General features: G+C 44.1%; 1 protein-coding gene across 1 annotated transcript; it reads right to left on the bottom strand.

The window, feature by feature from the left end:
- Positions 1 to 6,277: 6,277 nt before the first annotated feature.
- LOC103806813 (UPF0472 protein C16orf72) lies at positions 6,278 to 18,466 on the bottom strand (the record flags this gene model as incomplete). The annotated part of the gene is made up of 3 exons (XM_009079520.1): positions 6,278 to 6,914; positions 14,171 to 14,446; positions 18,386 to 18,466. Coding segments are annotated over 3 exons (602 nt in total), but the record flags the coding sequence as incomplete, so codon positions are not given.
- Positions 18,467 to 18,560: the final 94 nt, after the last annotated feature.

Here is an 18,560-nt window from a genome sequence, read left to right as displayed (position 1 = left end):
ACCTTAAAACACTTCTACTTGTTTCAGTACTGGTACAACCTCCTGTCCAGCTGCCCTAGTTGCTCCTGATACACAGGGAACAGGAGAGCCAAGCAAGGAGTGTCAGACCTGTCACCCCACAGCAGTGTACAACACCCTGTCAGGATTTTTCCAGAACCCACATGGCAGCAAATGATGCTGAGTGCCATGTCCACACTGACACACACGACAGGCACCACACAGGACTTGCTTTGCTGGGTGAGATTTGTCAGAGACTCTTTTCTCCCTGCCCATGCTGGCACTGCCCTTTTCTCCAGCTCCACTTTCAAACCCTGCAGAACTGCAGTCACAGCTGCAGTGAACTCCTGGGAGGGAAGTTCCCCAGGCCTGGAGCTGTGCATAAGAAAAGCAGGCACTCTATTCCACCTCTCAATCTGAAAGAACATTACTATTTTACTATCAATGACTATTGATTTTCCTTCTCCATCTTGCATTTCTTGAGCACATCCTGTATGGAAACAAACCTGAGAGAAAAGAAGAGAGAGCAAATAACACTGTTTACTTTGCAATGTATTATTGGTTTCATTATGTGAAATGCTAAGCTTGGGTTTTACCACATGGATTAAGTGCCACTCCAGCAAGTAATAGATGTGTCTACAAATGAAAAACAGAGTGAGATACAAGTGGCAAAGCACAAGGCATCACTTCACTGTCTCATACATCACCCTGTGGTGACCAAGGCACCAGCCTGAGCCTCACCCAGCTGGGCTGGGCAGCACCACAGGTTGTACCAGATCACCTGAAGAACATCTTGGCCCTCTTGCCACCTGTTTCACTGCTGTCTGAGAAGAGTTCACTTCGGGCTAGGTATGCAAGAGTTACTCTTGTATAATAAAGTTCTGATTAGGGAGATTACACCAGCTCAACTGATATATTTGAAAGTTTAAACGCAGGAAACACACAGGACTAACAAAAAGTGACAGTTTCAGCTCCAAGGGCCTGCAAAGTTGCCTTCAGCCACTGAGAAAGTAGGCAAGCAGGCTGTCAAGATGGATTTTGATCTTCACATGGGAAAGAGGACAGCACACTGCTCTTCTAAGGATACAAATATAGCTAGCAAACTCAAGATTTTCTGTTCATCCAATGATCTTAGGAGTCCGTGAGCTAAAAAAAGCATCGATTCCTCATCAGTCACATGAGCAGGCCAAGGCACTGCTAGGAGCAAACCCACTGGGGAGGGATGCAGACCTACCACTGCCCAGGGCAGCACAGCCCTCAGCACAACCTGCTGGATGCCACTTTCCAAAAGAAAAACGGGGCTGAAACACAAGCAGCAAGACTGGGAGAGCCAAGACTCCTTGCCCACACCACCTTGTCTTTTACCTACCTGTGAATGTGGGGCCTCCTGCTGCTTTCTTAAAACACTCAGGCAGTAGCTGGATCACTGCCACACTGTGGGAATGCACTGAGGTGAGGCTCCAAAACCACAGAGGCTCCACCACCACGTGGGGCTTACAGGGCACACGATCTCTGCACTGGATTTTCTCCTCTCCAGCTTCACGCTGTACAGATCCGTGAGCTGCAGTCCTGCCATGCTGAGAGGTTCACCCCTCTGCTTTCCTCAAAGGCTGCAGCATGGGAAGGAGCTCCTCCTAGCCATTCCCAAGCAGTGGAAATGGGCACAGCTCCACAAAGCAGCTGAAGATCTGGCTCCACTTGACAGCAGTTTTATCTGAGATGGTGATGAGCTTGACTGGAGGGTGCCAGCTGGATTGCTCTGGGGGACCGTATTTATAGATAACACTTGAAAGGGCAAGTTCAAGGTGATAGCTCCTGGTAGCCCTTTTCTTGTTCCTTCAAGAGATCCTTATTCACACCTACTGAGTGCTAGCCAGGCAGGTTGGAAAGACAGCAGATGAAAGCTCCTACTGCCCTGTGTTTTCTCCAGCCACCCTGTCTGCACATTTTCCAGACCAAAACTTCATTTTCCAGGTCAGAGTAGTGTGTTTGTTTCTCAAATCAATGAGATGCTCAGTGTAGTAACAGCATATCACCACTTTTTAAAGCCTTCACCTTCCTGGCCTCCCAGAACAGCACTTGTTCCTTGACTCTGGACATTGTGTTTCACAAAGAACATTGCAAAATCGTTGGCAAGAATCACCTGGGGGATTATTTTTGCTTGCTGAATGACCAGTTTTCAAAGGGGTAAAGGGACTGGGCATAGCAGATAAATAATCCCAAGGGCTTTTTGCATTGATTTAAAAAACTTGGGGATACTTTAAGGCATCAGCATCATCCCCATAAAATCCATGATAGAAAGAGAGATGTCTCCACTGAGCCTAAAACCACACACCAAAGCCATAGGCTGAACAGGAAGGATTCCCCTCCACACCAGTGTCATGCCTTGATTTGGCAACTGAGGCCACTTGGGTCGATGTAGCTCTAAGTAGCTCTGCACACATGGACATCATAAAAGTGACTTTCTGAAGGCAGCCAAGCCACCAGTTGGCCACTAAAGCTAATGCTGACCCAGACACTGCAGGAATACAAACCTACACCCTGTTCAGCTAAGAGCAAGGTGATGCTTCCATAGCACGCAGAAGAATGTGGTTGGTTTATTCACTGCTCCCTGTGTGAGCTCCAGACACACTGTTGTCCCTTGGGGCTGGTCTGAGAGGCCCAGTGAGAAAGCAGCAGCAGGAAACACCAGTGTTGGCCACAGTGTTCCATCAGGGGCTCTCCAGGAGTTCCCCAGAAGTTACATGCACAGACAAGGAAAGCTCTGGAGCCAGAACAGCTCCTGAGTGCCAGGGCCTCCCTCACAACCAGAGGCTCTGCAAAGAGGAGGCCACAGGGCACCCACACCAGCCCCACCTGGTGCAGTGAGCTCCACAGAGTCAGGTGTGCATTCCTCCTTTCTGCCAAAATACTACTTAGCTGCAGGCTAAAACAACTGAAAGGTACTGGGTTTTTTTCACAAGGCATTTGAGAATCTTTCCAGTCGCTGCCAGAACACTGCACTGGCTAGAAGTGAAAAAAAAGTTAATTAAAAGGAGACTTTTTTAACTTAAAAGCTCCTGGGAAATGAAATAAAGCTTTCCTTCATTCTAAAACCTGCTGATACAGCAAGGGAAAAATAGTTTGCAGGTTTAGGGACACCCACATGAAGCAGGAAATGCTGCTAATTAAAGCACCTGATTTCACTTCAGTCCAAAGAGTTTTGCAAGAGACTGGAAAGCTCTCCCACTGAATTCAGCCCCACTTAGCTTCCTGAAGAGATTTAAGTGGCATAGTTTAAGATGCCAAGTGATGTTAAACTCCACGGAATGTCTTGTACAAATATAACAATACACCAACTCTATCTCCATTAGTCCAAAAATGACAAAGGAAAACCTGTGCAAGCCACACTGAACAGGTACCTGGCACTCCTGCCCCAGGAAGCAGGAAATCCTGTCAGCTCACACTCACCAGACCCTGCTGAGGGTTACAGGTGGGCTGTGCTCCTCAGAAACTCAAAGAACTACAAAGCAGCCTGGTCAGTTGTATCTTTTTTTTATTAGGTTTATTATGACTTAAGAGTTTCTATTACTCCAGCTGGGTAAACCACATTTGAAAGTAAGTTTAACTGCAGGACTTCAGTTTCAGCCAAAATCATTTTTGCATTACTTTATTGTCATATAGATTTAAATTGAACATTTAAAACTTACTTCATTAATAAGCAAGCCAAGCTCAGTAGCTCCAGTGCAGGATGTACTTTATGTAACTGCCGCACACTCGTGTTAGATCGATGTACATGGAGAAGAGACCAACTCTACGATCCGTAGGAGAAAGCAAAAGTAAAGCACCATTTTTACCAAACTAAACAGTTCTCAAGTCAGTGTTGCCTACTGAAAAATCAACACACTTCTGGCTCCAGGAGCTGCAAGTTGGGACAAGAGATGAGAGCTACTTCCAGAATGTCAATTTGCTACGCTGGCACAAGAAATCATCTTCCAAGCAACAGGTACTGGACTCTTTTCATCTTTTTTTTTTTATTTTAATAGACAACCTATTTTCCTTGTGTTTACCAGGTGAATACATGCATTTTTGATCATTCTGGCAGAGGTCAAAGAGCAAACAGCAGTTGGGGCTAAATGAAAAACAATCAACGAGTTGCCAAATATTTCAGTACAACCAAAACAAAACATTAATGCAACCAGTTCCATATCTGAGCCTGCTTTCTTTCCAAGAAAAATGGCAGAAATCAAATAGCAAAGCCAGACAAATTGAGGTTTAGGTGGCTGAATTAATGTTTCAAAGCACTAACAAGGTTTGTTTCACTGCAAGGCAGAGTCTGGCTCTGTGTCTCTGGGCTAACCAGCAGCACTGCAGGTCACTCCATGCCTGCAGAACTGACACAGGAGGATGTCACCTGCAGCACATGAAGTGTGTCAGGAGTCACATAAGCATCTGTACAAGGCAGTGAACCAACAAACAGAAGAGCTGAAAGAATGATTCTCACCTGTCCTTTCTGCTCAGGACTCGACTTTTCCTTTGGAACAGAAACATCCCTCTGCCAACAGTCCAATAAATACTAACAGATATACTTAGGTAACATCTCCCAAAATACTTGTTGAAAATGCAGCTCCAAATGAGAACTAACTTTATGCAGGATTAATATTTTACATAAACTCTTATGAATTGCAGTTAGTAGCAGTAACTGAAACTAATGTGTACTGAGTCTCTGAGTGCTGTGCAAGTTCAGCTATGTAACACAGGTGGGGGTTGAGCAGTTCTTACCACTCCTGCTTGGGACAGCTCTTACATGAACTGTCCATGAACTACAGAGCCTCTCACTACAGTACTGTGCAACTCTTGACATCTTCAAGGGCTCTTTGACGTAAGGAAATGTGATGGAAGCACCACAAGGTAAGGAAATCATGCTCTTAGGCCAGAGCCTTGAATTCAGAGTGTTCCACAGAGCACTGTCTTGCCTTGCCTACACTCATGAGAGGACACCAGGGTGAAAAAGGGCAAACCTACAGCGAAGTCTGCTTCTAACAGGGTAGATAATACAACAGCTCTGACTCTACAAGCAGGTAAGCAAAAATCTTGAAGAGCTGTGTATAAACACGGAGCTCAAGGTGCCTTAACTTTGCTAGAAACCACAATTTCTTTAGATTTGTGACTCTAGCACAGCTACACTGAATCCAAGAATCAGCTTATGCTTCCAGTTACAGCATGCATCCCACCTCACTAAACACCTTTCCCAACTGCAGGCTTGGAGCTCCTCATTTTCTTATTCTTCCTATGTTATACCTTTCCTATGCAGAGACTGAGAGGCCCTGAAAGCCAGAGCTCTCCATCAAAGACTTGCTGCATCTACATGTAAAACTAGCCAGGACACTCTGACTGACATCTATCCTTCCCCAGCCAGAAACAGATTTACAGCAGATCAGTCTTGATTCCTACTTCAGGTTTCGATTACGCTTCAGTTACAGCAGCCAGAGTTCAATCCTATGAATGTAAGCTCAACACAAAAAAAAGAAAGCCATAAATCCTTTGTAATTCATCCTTACGGCATGTTTATCCAGAGTCTTGGAATCAACTTCCAGTTTTAAGTTATTTTCTTAGCACTCCATAGAACCTGCATGTCACTCCCTGCTGAAGGGGATGGCACCACACAGAATCTGCTTTCAGTTAGTCCAAGTTTCCACATGTGACCAGAAGTCTTACTTGTTAGAACACACCCCTTTTTCCAACTATCCCCACGTTCCCTCTTCTCCCACCCCTCCCCAGCAATGGGCAATTACTCCACAAGAAATGTAAAACAGGATATGGGTGTACACAAACCTACCCTTCACTAATACTGAACAGAAAAGCCTATTTTCCAATTACAGGACATTTTTCTCTAAATTTAGGTCAGCACTGGTGCAGTCTGCACTGTGTATGATTACCACGAGGATAATACCAATACATATATTTTCTCAAACTGATTTAAAAGCCTATGAAGTTAATTGGGGAAAAGTTTAATATTGCTACTTCAGAGCACTAGAACACACAAAGTGAATCCAATAAAGATCCTTGTATTGATTCAATATTAAGTATTAACTGCATGACCATCATAGCACCTCTTTACATTATCACACAATCACCAGAATTATCAACTGCTTTTAAAACTAAAAAGGGTACAGTCCAATATTTATAACTTGCACACTGTTACTATACAGGAACTAGGTGCATGGTACAGTGCTGCAAAAATGGAAGCCTGCAGTTTTGACAAAGATGCCAAGTCATGTTGTAGACAATTTCAGTCAAACTGGCAATACTGTTTAAGCAAATACTCAAAGCAGGAAATAAAAGGACAAAAAAAAAAAAAAGCATTCTATAGCCAAATAAACATCTGAAATTTCCTTTCCCTTTAAGAATACAAGTAAGGTCACTTTTAGCCTTGGAACAGATACATGTTCGCCTATGATGATCTTGCTAACTACTACACAATATCTGATGTCCTCTGCTAAGAATATAGTTGAAGAAAGCCGCAGTTACAAGAGGCATCTAATGTAATATCTAAAATTTCCTTATGGCAATTATTGAATCATTTGTCTCAGAACAGTGAGTATGGAAAGATGGTCTCATGTTTCCTTTTTAATAGTACTCTGAGGATCAAGTGGCTTTCAAGCAGCATGATGGGGTTGAAATTTTTGCAGTTTAGATCATTCTGTTGCGTTTATGAGTTGGTGAGTCTGTAATGACATCGCCACACTGGGCTGAGGTACGCTTTCTAGTTCCACCATTGTCCAAGTGGAGTGCCATTTCTTCTGATATGAAAGTGTTCAAGTCAACATCATGGAGTCCATTTCTCCTTCGACTAGCATTGGAGCCGCTGCTCACGTGAGTGGGCGAGCCAGGGGTACTGGAGCGCACACTTATACTAGCCATTGCACCACTAAGACCTGGGGAGAGAGAGAGAGAGACACTGTGTAAGTCAAACAGCAAAGAAAGAAAGTTTCCCTGGTGTGGCAGGGAGGATGACACTTAAGACTTCTACTGAGAAGGTAAATACACTTCACCCTGCTGTTGGTACCACGCTGATTTCAAGTTCAGACCTCATCTGCTCAGCTTCTAGTCCACTAAGAATCTCCCAAGAATGGCTTGTTATGATGTTAAAAGTGAGCTCATACCCAGGCTGGACAACATGGCAAATAGCAGCTCCAGCAGCACCACCTGCTATGCACAACCTGCACATACTCAGCCTAGTTCAACAGAAAGGCTTCACACCAGACCAACACAGTCCCACCAAGGCCTGTCCAGGCTGAACTGGCCTGGTCTCACTCCCCACCTCATCACCCTGCTCCTTCTCACCCCTCAGCCACTGCAGCTCTGAACAAACCTGCAGCATGACAGCACATCCCAGACGGGTGTACCCACACCCAGGTTTTAAGGAAAAGCTTCATTTCAGGGCTGACACTAAGAGCCAACACATCAGTATTATCAGAACTCAGAAGAGCACTTAAAAATAACAAAGCAGCAATAAAAACCGCAATACAGTCACCCCCAATTTGTTACTGACAGAGCTGACCCAAAACACTGTCTGGGTCCTCAACACTACTGGGGTTGTGTTCAGATGGATAAAGTGTTCACCTAAGACTGAAATGTCTTTTTTTGTAGAAACAAGGCCACAAGAAAACCCCATGAACTTCATACCAATTTAAGCTTCGCCTTCAGTGGTAGTACTATTAAACTCCATTCAGAATTCAGGCTACATTTCTAGAAAACAGCAGGTCAGGGATCAGACAAATATCTTTGCTTCAAATGTGACTATTATAGGAAAGTACAAAACCATCTGCTGACCCTAGAAATAAGCCTACCAAAGCAAGGGTCATGCAGGAAGACAAAGAGCAGCAGCTTTGTACCTGCCTGCTTTTCTAGCAATAAGAACATGCAAATGTTAAGCTGTCCAGGAAGATTCCTGTCCCAGTAACCTTCAGAATCTTGAGCTGGTATCTTCTCCAGTCTCAAATACTCTATAGCCCTGTCCACCCATCACAGATCTTGTGTGCTAAGTCATTTAACTCACATACAGTCAGGGAAGCAGCCACAAGTCACTCACTGACCACTCAAGCCTAACAAAGCCCAACCCATTAGCTGCTGTCAGGCCAAATAACCAAACTCAGAGGCTCTGTGAGGAGAAGACTGATGAGCCACCACCTCAGTTACCAGAAACCTCAATTAGAAGCTAAATTCTCAAGTCATCTGCAGGTTGATACACAAATCAGGGTGGAACAGTCCAACCAATGTCACTCTATTGAACATTACTATTGAATGAACACTTAAAGCTTCAAGCTTGTCACAGACATTGTGCAACCACCAGAAACAGCCACTTATCACTGATGCTTTCTCAGAGCTTTTCCTTACAGCTCCAAGTGCTGCTCCAACATGACTCAGAAGCATGGTCTGAGCTCAGACAGCACCCTGCAGGTTTTAGGAGCACCCAAACCATCTTTCATTCACAATGGCACAACGTATTTAAACAGCAGAAGCTGTTTCAGTGAAAGGCAATCCAAGGTTTGTGACAGTACTCCCAGGATTAAGGTCAAGCTTAACCTCAAAACCATTATGAAAAGAGTTTCCTATACATCTAGCAAGGAAAGTAAAGCAGCTACTTGATAAGGTAGATGTACAAGCAAAAAGCCCATTCAGATACCACAACTTGGAAAAACTACCAATGTGTGTAATCTGGGCAGTAACAAATCACTTGACAATGCGCAGACAACAGCAGTTTAATTTCAACTGGCATAACATACATTAGAGAAAACATTAATTCAGCTGTACATTTTAATTGGAAGAAGATCTGACAGTGCACAGAAGGTGACATTGCTGCAAATCCAGACTGATTGCATCACCATTCCCAGCAAAATTGCTCTGAACACGTAAGTTCAGTGTTGTTAGTTCCACTCAGAGTCAACAATTTACATCACTTATCAGCCGTTTACTCTTACAGTATTCAGCCCATTTATCATGACACCTTTTCATTGTGCCTAGTGCCCAGGCAAGGAGAGAACATTTATTCCAAATAAACCCCAAAACTGACCTGTGATGTGGGAAGACATTTTTTGGCATCTCCAAGGAACTCTGTTTTTAGGTGGGGCCTTTTCAAGCAACAATCATTCCCCAAAGCAGCAGATACAAATGTCAGTAAAGGCTGCTGCAAGTTCTCACACTGGCAAGGGGCACACACAATGCCTAGAGCAGGCACTGACTCCCCAGGGTTTGTCTGGGTAATACTAATCACTGTACATTGAAATACACCAATAACCTCCAGGAGATCATTCAGGAGTTTGAAGATCTTCCATCAAACTTTGTCAGAGGCAGGAGAACAGCACAAAGAGGAATACAAGGACCCTGAGCTGCAGTTTGATCAGGTATAGTCATTCCTGCAGATGCTAACAGAGCTGGCAGGAGTTCCTGGCAGGTAACCCTGTCACAAAGCACTGCACACCCACCCAGGAGAGCAGACCTGCCAAACAAAACCTTTGGGTCATGGTTTGGGATTGTATCAAGCTAAGAGGGAAGAGGCAACAAAAATTCAAGGCATGTGCTCAAATATCAAGATGCCATTCCATGGAAGCAGCAGCTCTGAAGATAATCAACAATGCTACTGAAAAGATCTAATTTTTGCTGACAGAGAAAATGTTATTCAAGGTTATTTTTTTCTTGGAAAGTTGTTGCAATGCAGAGAGAAAAATCACAGAACACCTATTTACTGTGAATTATTCTAAGTTTAAGCTTCCATTGGACTTCCCAAAGCACTGAACTACTTAAAGCAGTACAGTCAGCAGTAACTGACACTAGGAAGGAGTAAGAACATGACTTAAAACACCATTTCACAGCCTCAATTTTCTCTACTGTGATTAACATGACCCAATCACAGGCACATCGAGATTTTGTCTAGACAACAGGACAGAGATTCCAACAGCTACTCAAGTGTCTTCACTTCTCCCACAATCTCATGACCAGCTCAAGTCTCCCACTCCTTTCCACCAGGGACACCTCCTTTAATACCAGAGGCCTCTAAGAACACACACACACGGCTCTTACTCCCTTTTTAAATCTGAAAGGATTGGAGAGCATATCTGAAATATTTTGCAGTACTTAGTACATTCCCATTCCTACCATATCTTTCAGTCAGCAGCAGTATGACGTTTCACAGGCAGTAACTGCACAAAAACTCTTATCTGAAGCTACACTGAGACATTTATTACAGGACCATCAGAAGCAGCTGCAGTACAGACAGAACTGTGGCCAACAGTACATGATTTGTAACCAAGGACTCCCTAAAACTATCGAGTGATTAGAAGGCTTGGCTGAAAGGATGTTTCATGCAGCAGGAACTCAAAAGTAGCAAGTTTACCAACACCGGGCTGCTGTTTTATCTGCACTGTGTCCACAGCCAGCCTGAGTTATCCAGGTCATTACCACTGCATAACATCCCGGGTCACTCCTGCTCGGCACAGTATTAACTGTTGTTTGCCAGAAGTTTTAATCAGGAAGTATCAAAAGGAACATTCACGCTGAGATAAGTGTGACTAAAGCAGGAATTAGTTAATAGCCCCAGATAAACACAAAATGGTATGCAGAGAGATCCCTGTCACTTCTGTCCTGCTCAAAGAGCAACTTTTAGCAGCACATACCAATGCACAATTCCATCAAAGCTATATATACACATCACCTTTACATTCAGCTGTGTCAAACCAATCTGAACTCTGCTCTCCCACCCCCTTTACCAACTGCTGCTCCTCCACTAAGTGCTCCTGTCTTAAACTGCAGTTTAGTATTCTGAGGGGCAAATCTGAAGGCCTAGTGGGAACTCAGGCTCCTACTCAGCCACACACTTCTGTACACAAGTGTTCCCCCACCCCAAGGAGACTCCATCACATGACACACATCAGCATTAAAGCCAAGAGGAAGAACTAACATCTCCTGCCTGTGCTGTTACCCTAATTCATCCATCTTTTGGTTAAGAATGCTCAAGTCTAAGGCATTCAAAACTGCCCCTCCAAGCTTCCTTCCCTCTTCTCAAACCACAGCCTTTCTAGCACCACACTGGGAGAAAGGTCTGTGAAACATGGAGCACATCCCACACCAGAAGACCAAAGTATCATTTCACACACTGTGCACAGCCACAAGACTTGCTATGCCAGCTCACATGGTCCTGGCATGGAGCAGCTTTGGGGAATCGTAGGCCTCAGCTCAGATGCATAGTTCCCAAAGCTTCAGAAAAATCTACTGAAAATCTGAATAAAACAGCATGCACTACCTTGAGCTAACTACTCAGCTTTTCTCAGAGGCTTTAATTCCTTTTCAAGCACTCTCAGTTCAAATTTCCTTCATTTCAAAGGTTCCCCATCAGCACACTACTCATGGAAATCTGATATTAAGGGCAAAGACTTTGTTTACCAGAGTTTACTCTCTCAAGAGAGTACTTAGTTCCAAAAACTCATTCTCAAGTACCCTGAAGTTACACTAAAGATTTGGGAACAACTGCACAGTATATATGTGCCAGAGTTAAAAGCAAAGGGAGATCACACACACCTTATACATTCTGTGGTTAGTTTTCTGTTCACTAATTTTGCTTTTAGCTACTGTAACTAGTCTTGGAAGCAGAAGAGAGGGAAGAACAGGTTTCCTTGTAGTACAAAGACTATTGATAACCAGTATCACAAGATAAATTCTGGGTTCAAAACCCCTGAGCTCTTGTCAAGGAAACTGTCACCTACACTGCAGAGCTACAATATAGGTCAGACCTAACAGTGTTTGAGATGGAAGAGACAAGGCTAAAAATCCAATTGGAACATTCTTTTCAGCTGCAGCACAGTTTAGAGACTGCACTGCTGCCCAAAGGACACTCCTTGCTGATGTTTTAGTGTAGGGCACACATCTAGACCTGTGCTCCACGTGCCAGGAAATATCTGACCATTAGCTGCTTTGTTACCACAGCTTCTGCCAGTTTTCAGACTGCTTAAGGTGCATTTAGGGGTTACATGACCAAAATACAGGTATCTTCCCCCATCAAAGAGGAAGATCAGCAAGTTATAATGCCATGCTCTTTGGCCATACACTAAGTGCCTATTCCTGAGCAGTCAATACACCAAAGCTGCTCCCACAGAGCTGCACTTGGTGCCACAGATGATCCACACCCAGCCCTGCTCTGCTGAAAGAGGTCTTGCTGAGAGCAGCAAAGTTTTAGCATTACTCCTCGAATTTAACTCAGCCCATCCACATAACCAGTAAAGAAACACTCCATTCCCACCAGGAGCCTACCAGCACAAAACAAAACCTCACTCCTTTATAGGCCAATTGAAAACTCCCCTCAAACCCTCAGTCCTGGACTGCTACTCACATCATCAGGATTTCTCCTGTTCCCTCACAACACCTAGAAGCAACAAAGCACTTTACAAACCCTACCAAAGGTGAAGATATGCACAGCCCTACAGAGGACGTAAATTTACACACACCTGAAGATCCTTCACAGGTTTCAAAAATCAGAACAGTTTGGAGAAGCCCTACAATAAATACGAAATTAGTTTAGGGGATTGCTTAATCACAACTTCCTTAGTGTCACAGAGGAGGAGGGAGAAGCTGGAGGAACACAGACATTGTAGGCAGTGACCTAAAACACCTTATGTGGCCAAATACAAGCCCAGTCACTAAAGGATTAGCACAAAAGCATTTGTGTCAAAGACCAGATTGAAACTGATATCAGGACAACCTAATCCAGAGGGTGACTGACACGTAATCCTGTCAACCAGCTGATGAAGAGAGCATTCCCAGACCCTGCAGTGCCTGCACAGAGCACACAGCTCCTTCAGAACCTAACACATGGTCAGGAGATGTGGGAGACTTTATACACCATGACTCAGATTCCCATGCTACAAAGAAGTGACTGCCACAAACCACCTCTGTACAAAGCAGGTGCCAGGAAACAACACCTGGACACAGAAAGAGCCACATTAGCACTAAATGCCTCTGAGTTTACCGTGAGAGCTCAGAAAACACATTTTTAAGAGGGTGCTTAGCACAGTCAGAGCCAACTTCTGTGGTGGTCCTCATGAAATTAGCTTCACCTGCTGCACAGGGACTGGTGGTGCACAGGATTCTCCAGCCAGCTACGAGTATGAGAAGAGAACTGACAGCACTGACACCACTGGTGGCAACATGCTCGACTTCAATGGTGACAGAGCAGGAAACACCACCAGAATTAGGCTGTCACTGAGTCAATGTCTGGCTCTGCATCTTGAGAAACCACCACAGCACAGCAGAGACCGCATTTTCAGGAATTCACCCTTCTAATTAGCTCACAAATTCCCACTGAGATGTCTAGATAGCTTGATTTTGACTTCAAGAATGCTCTACTATTTGTACCTCATGGTATCTGCTACTCTCTCCAATTCTAGAAGGCATAAAACCCAAGGCCAACTGCCTCATTTCACCTCAAGAGCACTTTAAAACACATTTGTCTAACACTGGCTAAGTAATAGTCCAATATAGAATCAGCTACTGAATCTTCCTATCTGAGATACACCACGACCATTGTTAGTGATGGAAAGGAAGGAAATTCAGTACAACATTGGAAGACCTTTAAATCTGAAAGTGAACTAGAACTAAGTTCTGGGCAGGACTCAATTACTGCAATAACATGAAAGTGCAATACCCTTCTCAGGGTACTTTATGCAGAACCAGATCATCCAGTGCATAACAAAGGAACCAGAGTGAGATAGAGACAGAAGCCTCAGACACCAGATTGCTTCCCTAAGCTCAAAAAAATTTGCTAGTAGTCAAATCTTAATATTTAACTAGTTGCTAGCATAGTATTATCATTTTCCAAGAATTCTGTTTACTTTAGCATTGGTATGAATGCCAAGTCTCTTCATGCTTGAAAAACACCACCCAGAGTTGATACTTAACTGTTGAGTTCACAGCTGTGGAATATTACAGATCCAAACTTCATCTTTATTCAGTACCTTTTCCTCATTCAAAGTATTCGACTATGCAACTTTTTAGCAGCTAATGTACCTTACACATGCAAAAACTGCCTCAGAGAACGAAGGATTTCCCTTCAGCTGGAGCATGTCAGGAGATGCCAAGAGCTAGACATGTCCTAAGAACCCCCCACAAATTTAACCAAGTAGATTGAAAAAAGGACTGTTACCATGCAGAGCTATGGCTTCACGGAAGGGCTGCAAATCAGTCTCTACAGAGGAGCTAGTTTCTGTCGAAGTAGCTCGGTTAGGGGATACTACAGTCAGTCTTGGGGGAGCTCTAGAATTTCTTGGAGGAGGGACTTTTCCACACAGGAAGCTGATCAAGTCTTCTCTTCGAATAGTTCTTCTGCGTTTTTTAACCCAAGCTAACACATCCTTATTCCGGCGCTGATAGCCAATCTGAATTCCTACATCAAAGCTCCTCTGGTGGGCATCCACACTTTCTGCAAGAGGAGAGAGAGAAGGTTCTTAGTGTCACAGGCAGAGCAATGTACATATGGCACATCCCTGATGTGGCTTCCTGCCACCCATACAAAGTAATATATACATCTACAGGTTACCTTAACATAGCACCAGGTTAGCTGCAACAACTCAGCAAGGCTGAGTCCCATCACATCTAACAGGAGTATTACCCAAAACATTCCACCCCTTCACAAGCCAGAGAGCCAACAGCAACTCCAGCACCACTTAAACAGCATTTACTGTACTTCAGGTCAACACTACAGCATTGTTTATTAACATTAAAAACACACTTAGAGCCTGTCAGTCTGAGGAAGGTACTTAAATGGACAGACAACAGATTGAGACACTCAAAGTGCATCAATACAGACAGGAAACCCCCACAGAACTGCTTCTCTTCATTCTGATAGGTAAGGGATTGCCAGAAAATTCAGATTTCTTTCCCATTCTTCTAGTTCCAGCTGAATTCCAATGGCAGAAGTAACTCACAAGAGGACACAATTTTGAACCAAGTTGGAGCACAACTGTCCCCAATGTCTCTCAGTGAGGCAACACATCATCCACAAAGGCAGGCCCAGAAAGTTTCCTGCCCCATTTAAGATCCCTTTGCAATTTTGATACACAAAAGCTTTGAACACACTATTTGCAACAAATCCTACTAAAAAAGCCATTTCACTGTGTTGCTGCAACCAGTCACCTGTGCACATCAGTTACAACTGTGCCTCTAAAAGACTTAAATGCCATGGATTAAGTTGCTTTCAAACTCCAGTAAGTGTATTTCTGGCTGCCAGTTTGAGTAAGTTTCAGACCACAGGAACAGGTGGGACAAACTCTGTTCACTGCACACTTATCTTGTTTGTCATAGGTTTGGTATCAGAGCTTTGACAACAGCTATTTCAGTTTTATAGAAGTTCCTGCTATGTTGCTCTGGCTCCATTAAAAGACATCAACAAACCCACTCCAGTTTTGTTTCCTTGACTCCCACAGTTGTGACAGATGATTAAAACAGCTTTCCATACTCTTGTTTTACTAACAGAGCCCAAGGTAAGAGCCATTTGCCCAGAACACAAAGGTATTTCTTTCAGAGCAGTTGTCCCCGGACACTGGTTTACAGGCAAACAGTGACACACACATCTAAATTAGCTTTCCCACACTTTAAAATCCAAGAAGAATTAAGTTATTCTTAGGCTTTTATTCCAAGGCATCACTGCATGGAGTAGAAAATACAGCACTAAAATCTGCACTGTCAGAGAGCAGCACTTCAACACAGCCTACCAGAAAACAAAAAAAAAATATCTCAAGGTGAGCAGAGGCAAATCTTGGGCCTTTGGAATATAAACTACACAGGCACAAAGTAACTTCCCATGTCAGTTCTCTGCACTCAGAGTCCTTTTCCCATACTGCTTTGTAATCTAAATGCTTCATTTACAAATGCTAATTCCTGTGAAAGCAATGGCAACGTGACAGATTATTCCTCCTGCCATTTTATACTCCCCAGCAGCTCACACTCCAATGCATTGGCACTAAAAGCTACCCAAACACTTGGGAGCCAATTTGGAAGCTGACAATATTCCTTTAATCACTTCCTGAAATACCAGGAGAGAGCCCTTCTGAGGAGGAGCCCGACTCCACGTCAACAACCTGTCTGCTCTCTGTGAATACCTCACTCAGGGTAACTGGGAACGAGGGATGAGGTCAAACACTGACTGCTGATGTAGCCTGGAGAAGTTTCAAGCATCATTACCCTGGGAAAGATTAGATTTTTATGGCAAAAGCTACAACCACTTTGTTTACAAAGTTAAGCTGGCAAAGCATAAGCAGTCAGGTTGAATGTACTCTGCAATTACCAAGTCAAACCAACATTAGAAAACATTCAGCATTTTTTAAATAACAAGGTAAATCACAGGCTCAGAAGTCTCATTCTAATAGACACCTAAAACTTTCCACGGTGGCCTTGAGTTCTAAAAACTACATCACTTTCAGTGCAATCAGGAAGATAATCAAGGGTCTTTAATGCAGCCTCTATCACCAGCACCCATCAGAAATTCGTGATCTAAGACCATCAGTGTGGTGTGATATTAAACTTCTAATCTATTTCCAGGAAAAGTGCTGACATCCAAGACTTCCTGGCATTCTCATTATGCACCATTCCTCAGCTTGCTCTCATTAAACAGAATTTTGATGCCTCAAAAACCCAAATGTGTATCAGATCAGAAAGCAGCTGATGAGGCGAGAAGAGGTTTGTGGTGCTCAGTTCACCACACCAAATACCTCTCCAGTGTTTGGACAGAGTCCTCCAAAACATTACTGAGTATGTGAAAAACAGGAGATTTTAAACAGCCACGTTCAACACTGGGGAAGGCAAACTCTTATTAGGAGACTCCGACTTGCCTGGCAGGTCAGTGCTCAGCTGTGTTCTCAACAGATTTCTACCCACCTGGCAGTTAACTGAGAATTGAAAGATTTCAGTTGGCTGAGGTACTTAGCACTTACAGATCTGTTTGAAGGGCAGGTTAGTTTCAGGTGCTGCTTTTTGAAGCATTACCCCTATAGAAGCTTCCTCCTTAAATTCCAGTTCCCCTGATCACCACACACACACACTGCAGTTAATCACATCACTGCCAAAAAAACAACAGGGCTCATTTTGCCTATAGCACAGGTAATCAAACATTCGAACCCAAAATAAACAGCCTGAGTCTTGGCAGTGAAGATGGTGCAAGGGAGAGCAATGCCACTTGTAAAGACAGGCTGTAATTAGTGCAGTTAGTTTATAAACACTCCCTGCTGCTGCTCCACACCAGTGAGGAGTGTCGTCCCAGTGACCCACTCCCCCCAGGCAGCACCTGCCCTGTGCTGGGGATGGTGCTGCCCCTTTGCATGACCTGACACACATACACAGCCTCCAAATGCACCTTCTGCAGCACCCGAGGCTCTGGCAGTGAGGGTTATGCACCTACATCTCCTCCTTGCTCTGTCCACATCTGTCAGAAACCTGAGCACCCACCACCAACATCTTGGTTCAAGCGCTTAAAGCAAATCCAAAATGGGAAAACTGGAGGAAAATGAAGGCACATGGAGATCTACCGGGAGTGTTGTACAGGCCAAAAAACCAACAGCACACAAAAAAACCCCACCAAAACTCAGAAGAGGAAAAAAAAAAATCAAAATAGGAGCCAGAAAAACAACTTGGAACTTTAAAGTGTTTTCCTTCCTAGGAATGGCAGGCAATAACAATGGGAATCACTGTGCCAATTTCAGCCTTCACTGATATACATCATTCTTGTACAATCTTTTAAACAAACTCAAAGCCCCTGAATAATCCTCCTGCAGACAACAATTCCTGTGACAGCCCAAAGAGCTCAGAAACACACAGCAAAAGAACAGAGCAGCAGAGCCACAGGCAGAGCACACTGGTAACAAAGTTCTGGCTAACGCTGCTTCCTTATGGCTGTGTCCAGGGTGGCTGTAATGACATTCTGATGCTTAAAATAAACTGGGAGGCTTACTTAAGAAGCCTCACTGTCACAAGGAGATAAAACTTTCTGTCACAAAGCAGAACAAGAACACTAAACCCAAGGTACATAATACCCACAGGTATTAAACGCTAACATCACATCCAGAAACACACAAAACGCAGCAAGTTCAAGCACTGTTTAATAATTTAGTAAATTCACAGACACACTTCTTAAAAGTGTTCTTTTTTTTCCAAGGGTCTCAAACAGGTTTTAAGTTTATTAGTCACCGGCATGAGGCAACAGAAAAGATTCAGCTACCGTCAGCTAAAGCGGCGCAGGGAAAACTCGCAAGATTCAGGAAGCAGTCTGGGGCTAGATTTTATCAGGGTGAATAAGAGCCATGAGCAGGCCCTGCGGATGAGTAAGCGGGGCAGGAGGCAGCGCGGGGCGGGGGGACACAGCGCTTACCTTTGTAGAGGTTGGTGACGGCGGTGGCGGCGTTCTGGAAGGGGACCCAGAGGGACAGTCCGGGCTGCTGGCACACGCGGTCTGCGGGAGACAAGGACGGGCGCTGTTTATTTTGGAGCCCGAACGGCCATGTTAGGGTTCGCCATTTTGTTCCACCCTCCGCAGCGCGCCGGGC

This window comes from Acanthisitta chloris, unplaced genomic scaffold (assembly GCF_000695815.1).
Source record: "Acanthisitta chloris isolate BGI_N310 unplaced genomic scaffold, ASM69581v1 scaffold41837, whole genome shotgun sequence".
Lineage (NCBI taxonomy): Eukaryota > Metazoa > Chordata > Aves > Passeriformes > Acanthisittidae > Acanthisitta > Acanthisitta chloris.
Note: the sequence above shows the minus strand (reverse complement) of the source record. Positions and strands in the feature narration are given on the sequence as shown.